Source organism: Brachyhypopomus gauderio, chromosome 6 (genome assembly GCF_052324685.1).
Source record: "Brachyhypopomus gauderio isolate BG-103 chromosome 6, BGAUD_0.2, whole genome shotgun sequence".
NCBI classification, from domain to species: Eukaryota; Metazoa; Chordata; class Actinopteri; order Gymnotiformes; family Hypopomidae; genus Brachyhypopomus; species Brachyhypopomus gauderio.
This window is the reverse complement of record NC_135216.1, coordinates 19,677,060-19,695,101: the sequence shown is the minus strand read 5'-3', so window position 1 is coordinate 19,695,101 and position 18,042 is coordinate 19,677,060. Positions and strand designations below refer to the sequence as shown.

The 18,042-nt window shown below is 44.3% G+C and overlaps 2 protein-coding genes across 2 annotated transcripts in view; both read left to right on the top strand.

The window, feature by feature from the left end:
• LOC143517220 (uncharacterized) overlaps positions 1-274 on the top strand; it is a 51,405-nt gene extending 51,131 nt beyond the window's left edge. The window contains exon 18 of the mRNA XM_077009465.1: positions 130-274. Within this exon, the coding sequence (XP_076865580.1) occupies positions 130-211 (82 nt within the window). The 3' untranslated portion in view covers positions 212-274. The remainder of the gene's footprint in view (positions 1-129) is intronic.
• Positions 275-5,583: 5,309 nt separating this feature from the next.
• LOC143516353 (histone-lysine N-methyltransferase 2B-like) lies at positions 5,584-7,527 on the top strand. The gene is made up of 5 exons (XM_077007904.1): positions 5,584-5,662; positions 6,087-6,202; positions 6,348-6,521; positions 7,191-7,301; positions 7,452-7,527. The coding sequence occupies exons 1-5, from the start codon at positions 5,584-5,586 to the stop codon at positions 7,500-7,502; spliced, it is 531 nt and encodes a 176-aa protein (XP_076864019.1). The 3' UTR covers positions 7,503-7,527.
• Positions 7,528-18,042: the final 10,515 nt, after the last annotated feature.

Here is an 18,042-nt window from a genome sequence, read left to right as displayed (position 1 = left end):
CCTGCTTCCTGTTTTTTAACCTTTTTTCTGTGATGTTCACACTCACTCACTGGGTTTTATTTATCATGTATTTGCTGTGCTAATTTAGTACTTAAAAAGTACTTAAATACTTTTCTATCTTTCTTTCAGGGCCTTGTATAAAGTAACACTGGCATTTCTAAATTACATATATTCACCGCTGAGTCATACTTGGAATTTTATATCTGTGTGATTTGACAGCTTGGACCATAATGTGCAGCTGGACTATAATCTGTTGTTGTTTATCATGCATCAAAGATGATTTACACAAACCATTGAAATGAATGTACTGAATAATATAATAAAATCATATCACAGAATTATTTTATTACATTTTGTAGAGGTGTATTTAACCAAGGAATTTCATAGTCGAATCTGATTCATCAGATTTTCCCTTTAGTCGACTAATAGATAAATAATCAGGTTTTTTTTTTTAATCTAGAGCACCTTAAACAGGATCCCGTTCTCATTCAGGACTTTTTTCCACTTCAAAGTAAAAACCTAAAACACTCAGATAAATGAATAAACATGGTAGGTTGGCTTTATTTAGCTTTTATTTATTTTCTTATAAATTTTTTTATGAAACGTTAGAGAACATTAACAAAAAAAAGTCACAGTCAGTGCGCATATTAAACTGTCAGACAAGCACTGTCCAAAATGTCAAAAATATTTTAAATAAAGTATGCCTTCCTGAAAATATAAAAAAATTGCCACACAACAGCAAAAAATTATAAGTAAAGGTTCAAGTAACGGGGTTTAAAAAGCAAACAACAACAAAAAATGTTTATAGGTCTACTTGCCGAGATGCACCGCGACGACACGACACGACCGAAACGACAAACGGCTGAACTGTTTTTTTTTTTCGCCTTACGCGTTTTAAATGGTATGCCATGTTGGTTGTTGTCGTGCGAAATGAAAGACGTTGATGACATAACTTTACTTTGTTTGATTCATCTTTATCTTTTTCAAAATACTTTTGAAGTTTTTTTAGTAGCCATTATAATCTCGGCAGATGTTGACTATCCTGTAGTGTGTTCAGCTCCGCTCATTTGGATTGTGCAACTGCAGGGTCTGATTTATTCATATGTAGTAAGGAAGATGCCTATTGTTAATGCGCACACATCATTTAAAAATATTTGTTAACAGAAATTAGGATGATTTTATTTGACAAAAGGCTATATATAACGAAAACATAGACATTTCATATAACAACTAATTCTTAGCAGCATCCTTGGGCACCCCCATGCAGTTAGAATGGTACATTTGACTATGACGTTCATAGTCGACTAGGGGGTATAGTTGACTATAGTCGAATCGGCGACTCTTGCAGGTCACCCCTACCATTTTGTAATATTTTAATTTGTTAGTCTTTAGGTATTATGAATTTGTGACAGGGAGTTACAGAATGCACACATAATAGTTACAAAAGGTCTGGAACAAAATATAAAATCAAATGTAAATAACAGGTAAACATATTGTATATGATCATGGTGGACAAAACCATACAGAACACAGTCTAGACATAGTAGAAGAATACAGTGTGTTTACAATATAAAAATGGACAAATATCTAGGCAGTGTGATGCATGTTGGTATAGCTTTGTGGACTATGTCAATTTGCAGTCTCTTCCCATAGTACTGTCAGAGAGGCTGGGGTCAAAGCCCCACCAGGTCTGGACTGGTAATCTGGCGTATCAGGCATTTGCCCGGTGGGCTGACAGTCCTCAGTCCTTTTTCCTTCCCCTTTTTTCTAAGAGACCGGCCCACAATTTAGAGGGGGCGGTCCATTGGCCCATCTTCAATATAGACAGTGGACTGAACCAATCAGGATATAGGATAAATGCCGCCCCACTCTTTCTCTGCGTGGTCTGCTGTAACTCCGCTACATTCAGTGTTGAGCGCGTTGTTAAAGGAGAGGCAGCATGGAGCAACAGAAGCGGCAGAAAGGGGTGCGGAGAAGTTACACGTGAAGAAATTGAAGTGTCTCATTAAGTAGACAAACCACATAAGTCCCACGTGATTACGAGACGAGCCACAGGTGAAACGGATGATCACAAGACATAACCGCACCCACGGAGATCCACAAACGCAGACTAGGAGACGTAGACGACGTAAACACATGCCCAAAAGGGAGGGGCCAGGGTCCTCAACGTGACATGTTTAAAGGGGGGAGCACCTTTAACCTGAACAAAAACACATGAAGACGCAGACAACATAACGACACGCCCACAGGGAAGGGTCCCGAGCTGTGACCGTGACAGAGCGCGCCACCAGGGGCTCGCTACTCCCGGAGCGTCCCGCGCAGCTGGAAAGCCCTGAACCTACACCGACTGGCAGGTCTGGAGCCGCCGGGAATACGAGCCTCCGAGAGCCGTTTCCCCCGATGGAAAATACATTAAACACGGGCACGTTCACACACACACACACACACTGGAACATTAAGCACGAAAGTCACAAGAGGGAAAAGGGGATTAGGGAAGAACATTGGGACAGACAGACAGGCACAGGCAGCCACTACAACATTCTGGCTGCCTGCCACAGCGCAAGCAGTGGCGTGACCCCTCCTGGGGACGCCGGCGAGGCAGGCAAGGTAGGCGGAACAGGCGGCTGAGTCTCTCTGGTCCTCGGAGCCGCCACTCCGACTGCGCGTTGCGCTGCTTGGTTTTCCCGTCGACTGTGCGCCCGGTGGCCTCCCTCGGGGAGCTTCGGCCGCCTTTTTGGGCGCTACCGGAGTCCAGACTCCGCGCCATGCGCTGACGGGTATCCGCGGCGTCTCCAAGGGCACGCCGAACCCCCACCTCGGACCGCTGGCTACGCAGAGACCCTCTCGCGCTTCACCCCTCGACATCTCCATCTCCCCCTCCGACTCAGAGACGCTCCATCCCACGGACATCGGTTCCTCCGTGGTCATGCAGCGGGAACGGTCCATGCTGCTCACCGCTGAGGGGGACCGAGGAACCTCCTTCCCGGAGTGACCGGTGTCCCCCGAACACCCAGAGGCGCTGTCCTCCTCCTCGCTCTTGTTGTCGCACTCCGAGGGCGATGAACAAACAGACGGAGGGCGGCTGACTTCCCCTCCCTCCCCGTAATACTCAGTGGGGGCAGAGTAAACGATGGAGGTGGGCTGACGTCGTCTTCTCCTTCCCCGTAATACTCGGTACGGACTAAGAAGATGGAAGGGGGAGGGCTGACGTCTTCGTCCGCACCGTGGCGCTCGGTGGGGGGCTGATCTTCTCCTCTTCTGATACCCGGGAAGCTGCAGAAATGGAGGGGAAGCAGCTGGCCTTGCCCTCGCTCTCTTCCTCCGAATAAACGGAGGGGGGAGGACTCTCCTCCTCTCCAGACTCGCCGCTCTCGAACTCATACTCGGGAGGGGTCAGGGCGAAGGCACCTACACCCACCACAATAGGCGCATTTGACTTCTCTTCAGGGAATGCCAGGAGCGAACCGCTGCGCCTCTCGCTCCACACACTCTCAGCGGCCAGCCAGAAGCACTCTGCTTCCGACTCAGTTTCGGCCGCCTGAGCTTGACGCAGCAGGCTCGCATACACTGGGTCCTGCTGCATCTCCACATCTGGTTCCTGCTCTTCGCGGTGATGCGCAGGGGAAGAGGCGTGATGGCGCTTAGCCTTCTTCTTCCCCTTCTTCCAAGCAGAAGTGTAACCTGGCATCCTACGGCTCGTCTTTCTGTGACGCTGGAAGGAGGAGGCACAATGAGCGTCGAACAGTGCAACATGAAACGTTTAATATGAACAAAAACACGAGCACAAGACATTGCGCGAACGCACATTATATAGATGATTATCACATACCCTCGTGATCTCGAGACAAGGCACAGGTGCGACTACGAACACGCACAAACGACCCACACCCACGGAACTACAAACATGAACATAACTGCACGCAGACGACATAACGACACGCCCAAAGGGAAGGGTCCGGAGCTGTGACCGTGACTGTGTGTAGCAATGGATAAAGATTATGAGTTATTATTATGAGGTATTCTTTTGATGGTGAATCACCCTATAAATATGTAAATAGAGGTTTAACAGGTCCAGGTGAAATAATGTTGTATCAGTCACATTGCCAGTGGAGGGTGGAGTTCTCATTCTCTCAATGTTAATACAAAATTTCCCACATGTGTTGATCTAAATTATCTCCAATAAAAACAACTTAAGTTGCTGGGCATGTTTTGACCTGTTTCAGAACCAGTTTAGAACTTCTGATGGACATTCTGAATGGTAGGATTAGACTATACCATTCAGACTATATTAGGCAAGTTATCCAGAGGTTGACGAGGTGGGCCAGCTGCCATGATCTCACCCGTCTCCTTACCACTGTCTGTCCCTCAGTTTTTACTGCACTTTAGACATTGAGGGCCTTTGAGGGGACGGTGTGGACAAACACTGACCAGTGGCCCGGCTTTGCCCATGTTTGTCCCAGCACCTGTCCCCTCAATTTTAACTACACCATAGTATCACACACTACCATACATGCATATACACCAACACCTACACACAACACAGCACTGTGGGTGGAGGGGTGGGAGGGCCTTCCTTCACCCGATTCCTGTCGGTGCGGGGGTGGGTCGCTAGCACGGGGCTGGGCTGGTGGCGTCCTGGAACTGCTACCGATCCTTGCTGGTCCAGCCATTTGCCCCCGCCGTGGAGGGTGTGTTAGTTTGGATGAATGTGTGTCTTTGCCCTTGTCTCTTTTTGTGTGGGTAGATGAATGAGTACGTGTTGGGGGGCAATATATGGGTATCTGTGTATATATTGAGGTGTGGGTACATTTGGGGGTGTGTATATGTGCGCAGGAGTGTATATGGGTGTGGTCAAATGTGTGGAGGAATTTATGTTGGGGTGCATGTGCGTGTAGGTGTATATGTGTGAGGGTGAGTTTGGTGGTGTATGTGTATGGGGATGGGTGTGGGTGTGTGCATGGTAGGGATGTATATAAGGGGTTGTGTGGGTGTATAGGGGCGAATGTAAATATGAGTTTGAGTATATGAGTGAGGACAGCTGGTTCTGGGCTGGGGGCTAGTCGTGCCCCTCTGTTTCCTCTGGTTCCCCTGGACCTGCGCTCCTTGGCTGGGGGGGCGCTGTCCGGGGTCTCCCTCTCCCGCCTGCAGGGGCGGGCATGCGAGGGTCACTGGGAAGTGCGGCCCTGGGATTCCACAGCTCCTGGGGGGGCCGTGGGCGGATGGGATTCCCGGGTCTTTCTCTGCCTACCTCTGGCCTCTGGGGGAATGTTGTCACAGCTTTCTACCCTTGCTGGTAAGTATATTCCGTACATTTATCCTATGTTGCACTTTTAGGTTGCACATAAACACACACACACACATACACACACACATACATCACACTCATTTGTACTATATGTCTTGGGTACACTTTCTGCTCTTCTTTGCAGTGGTCATTTGAGCTGGTTGTTTTTTTTTTTTTCCTGCCCTTTACAGATCAAAAGCCCTGTTGATGAGCTGCAAAAGTGTGTGTGTATTCATCATACATCGTCTTGTGCATCATAGGTCTGCGTGTTGTGCATTCAGTGTAAGAATTGCGGTGTGATGCCGGGGAAGTCATGGGACGTGTCCTGGAACCACGACCTGGACCTCTGTCCTGACTGCAGCCGCCTCTACACCCAGGGTGAGCTCTCCATCGGGCCACGCTAGTCCATAAGAGCCTGGCTGCTTTCAGCATTTCTTCTTGGGAATCCATTTCTTTGTGCGAGTGTGTTGGCCTGGAGTTGCATTTGTGTGACTAGTGCAGAAAAGCCTGTGAAATTGAGTTTATGCATCATCACGGCGTTATCGGAGTGCACGCTGTCAATCGGCTGGAGGGAGAAGTGGCAAGGAGCAGCAGGTTTTGATGAAGATGTACGCTCGCAACAGGGAGGCCGCAGATGCCCTACTTTTATTCCAGACAGTGTCAGGATTTTGGGGGAATACTGAAAGGATACATGACTGCTATTTTCAAAGCATGTTCTGTTTTAATTGTCAGCATGTTGTTCCTCTGCTCTGTACATGTGTGCGATGTCAGAAGTAGTTCTTTGTTTCGCCTGGTTCTGCAGGTAACTTCTGCGTTGTGTGTCTGAAGTGCTACGAGGAACACAAATTTGACAGCAAGATGCTGCAGTGTGCTCGCTGTGCTCATTGTGTACATCCTGTGCTTATTGTGTACATACAAGTGTGAGGGCCTCACAGGTTAGTGTCTCACCACATTTTCTTTGTTTTTTTGCACTGTATTATTCCTATAATTATAATGCATTTCCTGCAATAATGTGCAATAATAGTACTTTTCATTTTTCGTCCTCCCCTCCCTATTGTATGAGATCTTGAGCTGCCTGCGTGGGAAGAATCTGGTGTTCTCCTGCGCGTCCTGCAGTAAGAACTTCCCGAGTGTCTGGCAGGATGTGATGCAGGACGTGCTTCGCGCCGGCCTAGACAAGGTGATGAACGGCTTGCGGAGCTCCACAGCCACCTGCCACCTGCAGACCTGCCCCCAGGTAAAGTTCTCCACTAACTCAGCTTCTGGGCTTTCAATTCATCTTTCAACACCACAGCTCAGCTTGATGGCTTTCTGGCATAATTTACAAATTCGCTTTGTGTATCCGAACATGGCAAGGCCTGTCCTGGTGCTTGGGGTGTGAAGGCTAGGAAGATAGTGTGCGACCGAAACTTGAAGATGGCTAGTATACGTCTCTTGTTAGTGAGCCCAGGGACGTTCGTGCACATGGCAACCGGTCTCCAGAACCCAGTAATGTTTGCTAACTAGCTATCTATGACTACAGATGTAACATTATGGTGATCTTATTTAAAAGCTTTTATTTTGTGTGACTGTGATTTTGACTGTCCCTTCTACCAACCACATTATGTATCTTATCACATTATGTATTATGTATTTTATTTTCTGGAATTGTTCATTTGGATATAGCAACTGATTACTCAGAATCAGTTTTATTGGCCAAGTGTATGTACATACACAAGGAATTTGACTCTGGTAGTTGTTGGCAATCTAAACAATACACAACAGACATATACTTAGTAACAGACATACAGTATTAACAATACTATACAATAACATACGATATATACAGATGCACAGTGGTAGCAGTACTATACAAGTAACATACATTATGTACATTATAATACCCCCATATATTTTTACTAAACAGAAAGCATTTCATGAAGATGTGGTGATGATGCTGATGAAGAGGATACAACAGGAAGGATCTCTTCCAGAGGGACAGAGGCCCACAGCACATGTCAAGGCCTTGTATTTAAAGGTAAGAAAGTTAAGTTGCCACATTTTGCACACACCCGGTTTTAGTGTTAGTTGCACGTAAATTATGAGTGGGATGTTCTGTGTTGAATATATAGTTGGAGTTTTTTCCTCTGAATGAATATATGTGGATGTGTGTGCGTATTCTCTTCAGTTACTGGAGCAAGCTTTCCGTTGGTTCAACAGTCAAGACCCTAAAGTATGAAAACCTGTTATGAAGGAATTTCCAATGTATTTAATTTGAATTTCTATACTTCCATCCATTTGTATCCGCTTATCCGGGTCTGGGTCGCAGGGGCAGTAGCATAAGTAAAGAGGCCCAGGTGTCCCTCTCCCCAATCACCTCTTCCAGCTCTTCTGTAGGGATACTGAGGCGTTCCCCAGACAGCCAAGATTCCTGGGCTACTAAGAGCTCATGACCATAAGTGAGAGTCAGAACATTGATTGACCAGTAAATTGAAAGCTTTGCCTTTTGGCTCAGCTCTCTCTTCACCACAATGATCCGGTACAGCATCCAACACTGCAGTGGCCACACTGATCTGCCTGTTAACCTCCCATTCTGTCTTTCCTGGCCGTTTCACTCTCAGCTGCACACTCATCCAGCAAGAGCTGGATGTCCTGGCCTGATGACACCAACAGGACCACATCTTCCACAAAAAAAGAGATGTGGAATCCTGAGGCCACCTAACCGAACTCCCTCTGCCACTTGGCTACGCTCAGAAGTTGTCCATGAAAGTTATGAACAGAAAGGGCATCCCTGACGGAGTCCAACCCCAACTGGAAACCAGTCTGACTTACTGCCGGATATGTGAACCAAGCTCCTTTTGTACAGGGATTGGATAGCCCATAGCAGCAGGCCCCCTTACCCTATACTCCCGGAGCACCACCCAGTAACCGGGTAAACATTAGGTTGTTATAAGTAACACACTAACTGTGACGCTAAGCTTGTTTGTAGCAGATGCTAATAACCTTTCAGGCAGTGACTAACCTTTCCGGGTGGGACTTCAGGTGGCGAATAAAATTAGATATGGTGGAACCAGCGTCCTGTATTTTTATGCCACACATAATGCAGTTTGCTGCTCTTCTATTTGCTACTTGTGCAACGTTTTTGTACCCAAAACTTATGATGAATGGTGGAACAGAACAGAGCACCCTCACCGGCGCTGCCAGTATAGCGATGGTTTGCGGCGCGCAGATTTGTAAGGGTCCGCGCGCCAAAAACGTTACGTCAGTGGGAAGTGAAAAGCATACAGACAGGCGGAGAAGAAAATGTCAAATGAAACACAAAAGAACATTACTAATAAAAGATTGTTCACGAGTCTCAAATCACAAGTCCAGGTCGAGTTGGAAGTCTTTTGAATGCAAGTCAAAGTCGAGTCTGAAGTCACTGTATATGCGACTTAACTCGAGTACGAGTCCCAAACTCGAGTCCCCATCTCTGATGTACCCCAACATGGGCGTGGTAGTGGGGGGAAAAGTGGACCTGACTACCCAGGGCCCGAGTAGGGAGAGGGGCCCATTTTGCTCATGTGCCTCGTTTACTGGCATTTATAGGGGCCCACTGACATTGAGAGTGTACAGGGCCCAGAATTTGCTGCAACGATCCTGCACCCCAATATATACTGATGTACACCATCTTCCTGACCTCAAGATTAAGTACATTAAAGCACAACCTTAAGAGTGCCAGACTGCATTTATAGTAAAGAAGAAGAAGAAAGAAGACTTAATTGCTGGACACACTGAAGAACATGTATACTACACATGCTTAATTAACAGTAGGTAGTGTGGAGTTTGTACTCACATGAATAAATAAACATCATATAAGGAGTCAGTGGTAGTTTTATTAGGTTACGTTCCATACAACAATGACAAAGTTAATCTCGCGTGTACCTCTCTGCTGTTCTACGCATGCGCACTTCAATTACATCTTCTCATGGTGCGTTCATTAAGAGTCCATTTCAATGTATTTGAGTTTTACACATTACCAAAACATTACAGGTAGTGCACAGCATGTTTCTTTAGTTCTGATCAGATCAATATGTTTCTTTAGGTCTGATCAATATGTTTCTTTAGTTCTGATCAGTATGTTTCTTTAGTTCTGATCAATATGTTTCTTTAATACAGGTTCTCTGCAGATTCACAAATTAGGTGTGCTGACAGAGTTGTCTGCTAATGCAGGGAAACTGTATCCAGTGGTTACCAGTAAGTAATAATAATATAATAATAATCTTTATTTGTATAGCACCTTTCATACATGCATGCAACTCAAAGTGCTTTACAGTATAAATAAAAAGAAACATAAAAAGGAGATAAGACAAAAAGAAAATGTTAAAGAAATTAAAGGTAAAATATTAAAATAACATAAAATGTTAAAAAGTAAACAATATAATAAAAAGTAAAGTAAATAAGATAATATTAATCGGGCCCAAAAACCCACATTTAAATATCCCAAATCAGTTTAAACACCTCAAAAAAGGTCCTCAAAATTTAGATCTGCTCCGCATACCAACGTAGCAACAGTTCCCCCCACCCCTATCGGATATCTCTGCCGCTCCGGAGCTAGCCAACACTGTATTACGTCTAATCAGTGGGCTTCTGCCCAGCTGGATCTCTGGCCAGAGCTAACGGGCACTAGTCCTATCTCGCATGGGCGATATCGCAGTATCCCCACCTTATAGACTTTCTGTAGGCGATATCTCACTATATCCCTATCATATAACAGAGATCATCCCGCGGGCGGACACTGGCGGATATTTAACACTCAAAGAAAAGGAAAAATCCTCGAATTTTTTATAAACTAAAAATGAAACTGAAAAATTCCCACTTACTGCGGTTTGTTAGATCGGGCTGAGAACACCACCGGAGACTGGCGGTGACGTCACTCCCAGGATAGGTACTTTCCTTTTGCTCGTGGGGTTCCCACTTTTCCCAGCCCAGCCAGGGATCTCATCCCCCGGGGAGCATCCTCGAAGATCAGTCACCGCCTTTCCGGGGTGCCTCTCGCCGACCCCTGTTCGTGATACCAAATTGTCGTGGAAATTTTCTAATAAATGGATGAGGACTCAGACGTGGTTAAATGATTAATTTGTTTCAAAAATATAAATATATAAAAATAAAATATTAAAATTAAAGATAAAAAGAAAACAAACAATAAAATAAATAAAGTGACAAATTGTAAAATAATAGAATAAAGTAAATAAGATTGAGAGTTTCTTGACTAAAAGCAGATCTAAACAGGAATGTTTTGAGACTGTTCTTGAAACTATTCAGGGATGAAATGCCTCTGAGCTCTTCAGGGAGAGAATTCCGGAGCTTTGGGCCATAGTGGCTAAAAACACCCTCGCCAATCTTTAATTGGCTTTTAGGAATCACCAGTAGATTACTGTTTGAAGACCTGAGAGACCTGACTGGAACATATCTAACCATCATTTCACTGAGGTAAAGAGGGGCAAGACCATGAAGACATTTAAAAACCATGACTAGAACCTTAAAATCTATTCTAAAGCTTACAGGTAACCAGTGCAGTGAGTGGAGTGCAGGTGTAATATGATCTCTCTTTCTCCTGCGGGTCAGAACCCTTGCAGCTGCATTCTGAACTCGCTGTAGGTGCGAAATAGAGCTCTTTGGAAGAGCAGATAGAACAGCGTTACAATAATCTAGCCTTGATGTGATAAATGCATGGACAAGTTTTTCACTGTCAGCAGTAGAGAGCATATCTCGGAAGGTGAAAATAAGCTGTCTTGCATGTAGTCATGATGTGTGATTTGAAGCTGAGCTCATTATCATCAGGGGCAGTCATGGCCAGTGGTAGGGAACTGGTCTTGTGACCGGAGGGTTGTGGGTTCGATTCCCAGACCTGAGGCCATGACTGAGGTGCCTTTGAGCAAGGCACCTAACCCCAACTGCTCCCCGGGCACCGGGCTAGGGCTGCCTACCTCTCTGGGCACGTGTGATCCACAGCCCCCTAGTAATCACTAGTGTGTGTGTGTATGTGTGTGTGTTCTAACTGCACAGATGGGTTAAAAGCTGAGGACAAATTTCGATTGCGGTGTAAAAATCACAATTGACAAAATACGGCACATTTACATTGCACATTATTTACATTATCAAAGGTGACGCCCAGGTTCTTAACACATTGACTGGCATTCAGATTCATTTGATTTAAATAAGTCTGGACATCATTCCTTTGTGAATTTCTGCCAAGAACCTCTGTCTTCTGTTTATTTAATTGCAGAAAATTGTCAGACATCCATGTCTGTATATCATCTATGCAGTCAAACAGTGAGCAAATTGATTTTAGGGCCTTAGGTTCTAGAGAAATGTAAAGTTGAGTGTCATCTGATACTGATGATAACTAATACCATGTTTATTAATGATATGTGGAAACGGGAGCATATATAGGTTGAATAGTAACGGCCCATGAATTGATCCTTGGGGGACGCCACAAGTTATTTTTTGACTTGTGGAGGAAGAGGTACCTAATGCTACATAGTAATCACGCCCAGTTAGGTACGATCTAAACCAGTCTAAGAGTAAGCCACTAAGGCCTACCCAACTCTGAAGTCGATCAAGAAGTATTTCATGATCAACGGTGTCAAAAGCGGCGCTTAAATCTAGCAGAAACAGGACTGAGTTTGCCTGCATCCTTATTCAATCTCAAGTCATTTACTACCTTAACTAGGGCTGTTTCAGTGCTGTAGAGAGCTCTGAAACCAGATTGAAAAGTGTCATTTATTTCATTTACTTTGACATAATCATTCAACTGGATTGACACAACTTTTTCAATGATTTTGCTAAGAAAAGAAAGGTTAGATATAGGTAGATAATTATTGAGAATTGTGGGATCAAGATTTCTGTTCTTTAATAATAATAATAATCCATTTTATTTATAGTGCACTTTACATTTCAAGGAAACCTCAAAGTGCTACATAGTAATTAAAATCAGAACAAACATAAGAGCAAGTAGATAATGTCACGGTACGGCGGCCCCCTACTGGTCGCCCCCGTCTACAGCAGCAGCTTGTCCTGTGGGTGTGGCGTTGTGTTCGTCCCTCAGGTGGGCAGAGCCCGCGATCTGTCTCACCTGAGGGTCGTTTGTTCGTCTATATATGTCTTGTCTTTGTACCAGTTGACTGCTGGTTATTATATCCTTAATTCGGATCAGTTCACGGGTTTTGGTTTGCGCACTTTACATATTAAACCATCCTATTTCCCTGAGACTTGGCGTGATCGCTTCCATTTATTTTCGCTCACCCTACCCGTCACAGAATAACCAGCCACTTTCGGAAGCCGCCAGTCTCCTTTGCTTTCTCCTTCGTTCGTGGTCATGTCTCGTGGTAAGTGTTTGTCTGCGTGGTGTTTTGTTTGTTGTTGAAGAGCCCCGCCGTGCTGAAACGTTGTGTGTGTGTGCAGCACGGCGGTGATCAGGGCAGTCGACCCCGGTCGGGCTCTTCGTATATGTGGTCACAGGTGTGTGCATGTGTGTGAGTGAACGGAAGTATGGAACATTGTGCGTCGCTCGCTCTTGTTAATTGTTGAATGTGTTGTGTGTGACGCTGTCGCTGCTCGTCACGGTCGCCTCGCTCCCCCGTGTGTCTAGTGTTAAATGTGGGGAGCGACTGCGAACTTGAGCGGCGCGTCACCACTATTTGTGTAGAGCGCGCATGTGTGGGTCCTGTCCGTTTGCCGTTTTGCACAGTGCTTTTGTCTAGTCTTTGTGTGTTTTGTTTTAGCGTGCTTGTGAACTGTTGTGTGTAATTCCACACATGCTCCTCCCCCTTGAGTGTGTGTGTGGGGATGGACCAGTGATGGTCCCGTGCCACGGGGAGTGGCACGGAGGGCGTCGCTCCTAAGGGAGGCCCTGACCAGCAACGTGGGGGGTTCTCCTGAGCAGGTGGAACTCCCCTGCTAAGACGGAGACCCCTCCCCCATTGTAAGGGGGATCAGGGCAGTGCGCGTCTGTGTTTTGTGTTGGTGTGTGTGGGTGTGTGTGCATTTTGTGTTTTATGTGCAGGTGCTTCTCCCTGGTGGTGGATCGTGGCAGTCCTGGACCTTGTGGGGGTCTCCAGCTGGCAGGAGCCCCCTTATGTTGTGGGGTGACCGGAGCCCGGTCAGAAAGAGCCCCTCCCTAGAGGGCTGGGGCCCCCGGATGTTTGGGGACGATAGGGCTCTGGTCCGAAGAGCTCCTGCTGAAGATGGAGATCCTCCCTCCTGCTTGGGGTGACCAGGAGGCCCTTGGGGGCTGTTCCCCAGCCCGCGATAAGGGTGCTCTGGGCCTCGGTCTCTGGCGCTCCTGGGTTTGGTGGAGGAGTCCACCTCGTAAAGTCAGGCCCCAGCTGGGGCTGACTCCCCAGGAGGCTGGGGTGGCCCCTAGCAGAAGGCAGGGGCCAGCTCCGGGAGGAGGTAGGTCCAGGAGGTGACTTAGCCACGCCCCAGGGAGGTAACCTGCACACATACACCCCGGACGGACACGGAGCAGTGGCCCGCCGTCCTCGCACCTGTGGGGCTATGCGGCTTAAGGCCGGTTAGGGCGTGAGGGCCCTGTGACCGACCGGGGCGTGGTTTTGTCTTGTTGACGGCCCAGTCGGTCCAGGGTCCCGCCCAGGTAGGCGAGCTAACCTGTGTTTGTGTTTTGTGTTTCAGTTCCGGGACTACAGGGGGTGTGTCCCTTGTCCCTGCCTGCCTGCCCCTTTGTTTTGTGTGCTGCTGCTGTAGGCCGCACAGCCGGTGGAGGGGAGTGCGGCTTGGAGGGGGGATCTGTCACAGTACGGCGGCCCCCTACTGGTCGCCCACGTCTACAGGAGCAGCTTGTCCTGTGGGTGTGGCGTTGTGTTCGTCCCTCAGGTGGGCAGAGCCAGCGATCCGTCTCACCTGAGGGTCGTTTGTTCGTCTATATATGTCTTGTCTTTGTACCAGTTGACTGCTGGTTATTATATCCTTAAATCGGATCAGTTCATGGGTTTTGGTTTGCGCACTTTACATATTAAACCATCCTATTTCCCTGAGACTTGGCGTGATCGCTTCCATTTATTTTCGCTCACCCTACCCGTCACAGATAAAAGCAACAAAAATTTCGCACGGTTGGTTAAATTAATAGTGGTTTAACCATTGCTGTTTTAAAAATGTTAGGGAATTCACCCAATTTCAGAGACTGATTAACAATCGTTAGAACTTAATTTGCTAATGAGCTCAGAATCTGCTTGAAAAAGCATGTTGGTAAAGGGTCCAGTTCACAGTTCACATAGTGTTACCATGTCAACTTCTTGGAAATAACACATGGGTCATTCTACAAAAATGTCCACTTTTGACATATGGAAAAACTTGAAAATAAATGTATTTTTCTAGGCTTTAAAATTATACTAAATTATTACTGTACTAATTGGCTATAAGAACATACATAAGGTACACCTAAACAGCTTTTTGCCTTTTTTGTACATTTATTTGAAGATTTCATGTACCATGTATTTGTCACTGGTGTTACCTGAACTTATTTTGAATAAAAGCAACTTTTATTAAATAATATTTCTCAACTTCTGTTGCACATGCAATCACAGTAACTGTACAATAATGATGAGGCTAATTATTAAGAGATAATTATTAATATTATTATTTTATGTTTGTTACAACTGTGTTCGAACAATATTTCTTCAGTTTTGTAACCATGTATTTACTTTAAAAACGAAAATGTTATTGAAAACAGTTAAGATGAAGTAAAAATTAAATGTTGTAAATGTGAACTCTTGAGTAGAGGAAATATGAACTAATTCAAAATCCCTACCATGACAAATATTACATGTTTTTATGTGATGTTCCCGAAAGTGCACACGGTGACACCAGTGACATAATGAGACACCAGTGACATTCATAAGACTTCCATGGAGTCCTTAACACTAATGAGGCATTTTATTTGATAATTTACTTGCAAAATGTGTGACCAAATGTCCAAGTGACCAGGTGTTCATTAATGGGGGGAACATAAAGAGACATTAGATATTGGTGTTTTGTAAGTTTGAAGAAAGCTAGACAGCCAGAACATCACTTTAAATAAAACATGGAGCGGAGTGCGCGGCATCTGCGGGGCAGTCATGGCCTGGTGGTAGGGAACTGGTCTTGTGAGCGGAGGGTCGTGGGTTCAATTCAATTCTTGGCATGCATGCATTTTACTTGCACACTTCCTTCCTCCACCTGAAGAGTGATGCCAGGGTAAGGGGTGTTATCGTACTGGACAACACACCACTGACCACAGTTATGAGGTCCAATGACAGTGGGCCTGAACTTATTGCTGGGATGACTGATTGATTCCGGTACAAGGACAACTTCCTGTAATGAGTAGCATGGACAATCAATTCCATCTGTTCCGGTCCTAGATCTCGCCCTGCACCTTTACTGGTGACCCCTCCATTCTTTACACTGCACTCTCTTACTTCTTTCAGTAAGCTCACTTATTCTCTTCTTCTTTCCTGTTTCGATGTCTCTGACATAGCTCTTTCCTTTTTTGGAGGTATTCCTGCCTGTGTTGAGGGTCAGCATCCCTACGCTCTCTGTACCTACTCTGCTTCTCAGCTGCACTCAGCTTAGCCATAGCTGTCCAAAGCAGGATTATCAGTAACACAAAATGTTATTAACTTAAAATCTAAATATAATATAATATGCAAATCAACTTTAAAAAAAGCTTTGAATAAAGACTATTTACACATGGGCATCATAGTCACTGGAGTTACCTATCAGGATTGTAACACCAGTGACAGTAACACCAGTGACAAATGTTATAAAAAACCAATTTTACAAAATGCCTGCCACAGGGAATCAAACCACATGTTGACAGTCATGAACTAATCACTGAATTATGTATAAATTAATCAATTTTTATTATTCTATGTTAATTTTCCAAAGATTAAAGTAGGGCATACCAGTGACACTGCACTGAAGCTTCAAAGGAAATCTGAGGGTAGATGATAAAATTAATAAAAAATGAAATATGACATTGAACTTACAATGTGTCTGTCTTCATTGATCTTCAGAGAGGAAGCAAAATTACTTCCTGTGATGTCATCAGCATGGCTTTGTATATTAAAATAATAGTATTTTGTCATACGGTAACACCAGTGACATGAATATAGGGGACGTACACATTTTTTATGTATTTTATTATATTTATTTGCAATATTGTATTTTTAAATATTTTGTGTGATATATTGGACCTTTATGGACACATAACTGCAGTTGAGTTAATAAAGTATATGTTTTCCATTAAGAAATAAAGCCCTTAGTTTCCCAGCATGACAGTGAGGACAGGCATTTTTGGGCATACTTGGAAAAACACTAAAGTTGAAAAGAAAAGCTGGTTCAAAAGTGGTTCAAAAAGGTATAATTGTTCAAATATCATGTTGTTTTGTCTTAAAATGTAAAAAAATCCCTAAATTTTAGGTGTTTTAAAATGCAACTGCCCTGTGAAGTCTAGGGACAGAAAAGTGGACATTTCTGTAGAATGACCCACATATTAAAGTTAGGCTGAGTAACTGATTTAAGGGTTGATAGTCTATTAGTGCTTGTTGCCTTATATGTTGTTGATGTTCGGCCTTATACTAGTAATCTTGTCCCTAAAAATATTGCAAACTCGTCTCATTTTTTAACTGAAACAGTTTCAGGGAAGACACAAGAGGTGGGGTTTACTAGCTGATCTATACTTCTGAACAAGACATGTGAGGCCTGTGAAGGCCACGGCACTGCCAGCACTGAGATAACGCTTGGTTATTGTGCGCTTTTCACTGAGTGTTCTAGTAGATAATGACATATTGAAAAATACACCAAAATGGTCAGAGATTGCAACATCAATAATTTCAGTATCATTAACCTCTATGTGTTTAGAAATGATCAAATCTAAAATGTGGCCATGCTTATGAGTTGGGCCTGATACATGCTGTATGAGATCAAAAGAGTTAAGCATCCTCATGAACTCTGAAGTGATTGGATTTGTGGATATATCCATGTGAATGTTAAAATCCCCAGCAATTAAAACATAATCAAAATCAATTAAAATCCTTGAAAGCATTTCTTCAAAATCTTCAAGAAAATCTGAATGTAGTCTGGGAGGATGATGGATAACAATCAAAAGAACTGAATAAGTACTGTTGTGTTGTACTGCCAGATATTCAAACGTAGGATGTTCCCCTAATGAGATATGCTTACAGCGGAATGCTTTATGGTAAAAACATGCAACACCACCACCTCTCTTATTTACTCTAGAGACATTAAAATAGTTAAAGTCAGGAGGCGAAGCTTCATTAAGCACTATTGCTCCATTGCTATCAAGCCAAGTCTCTGTTAGAAAAAGAAAGTCCAGAAAATAATCTTCAATTAATTTAGCTATTATAAAAGACTTGTTTGTGAGTGAGCGGACATTTAGTAAGGAGACTTTGAAGACTTGATGTGTTTGATCAGCATCGCTTACATCACTTTTGCATTTCACTGGGATCAAATTTTGTTTGTTACAATGTTTTGTGCCCTTGTGTTTTCTTCTGATTACATTTTTATTTCGATTCTGAGAACCAGTGGGGAACCGTCAGGGCCCTCTACGCCCTCTCAGAGGGCCTAAAATATTCTTAAAGCATTATATATATAATTATCCAATTTTATTTTATCTACATACAGTTTGACATTTGACATCTAAACAATTACAAAAATATAAGCAAATAAAATATTCACCCGTGTCTATTCAATCTGTGTTGGAAGGTGAGGGGTTAAGT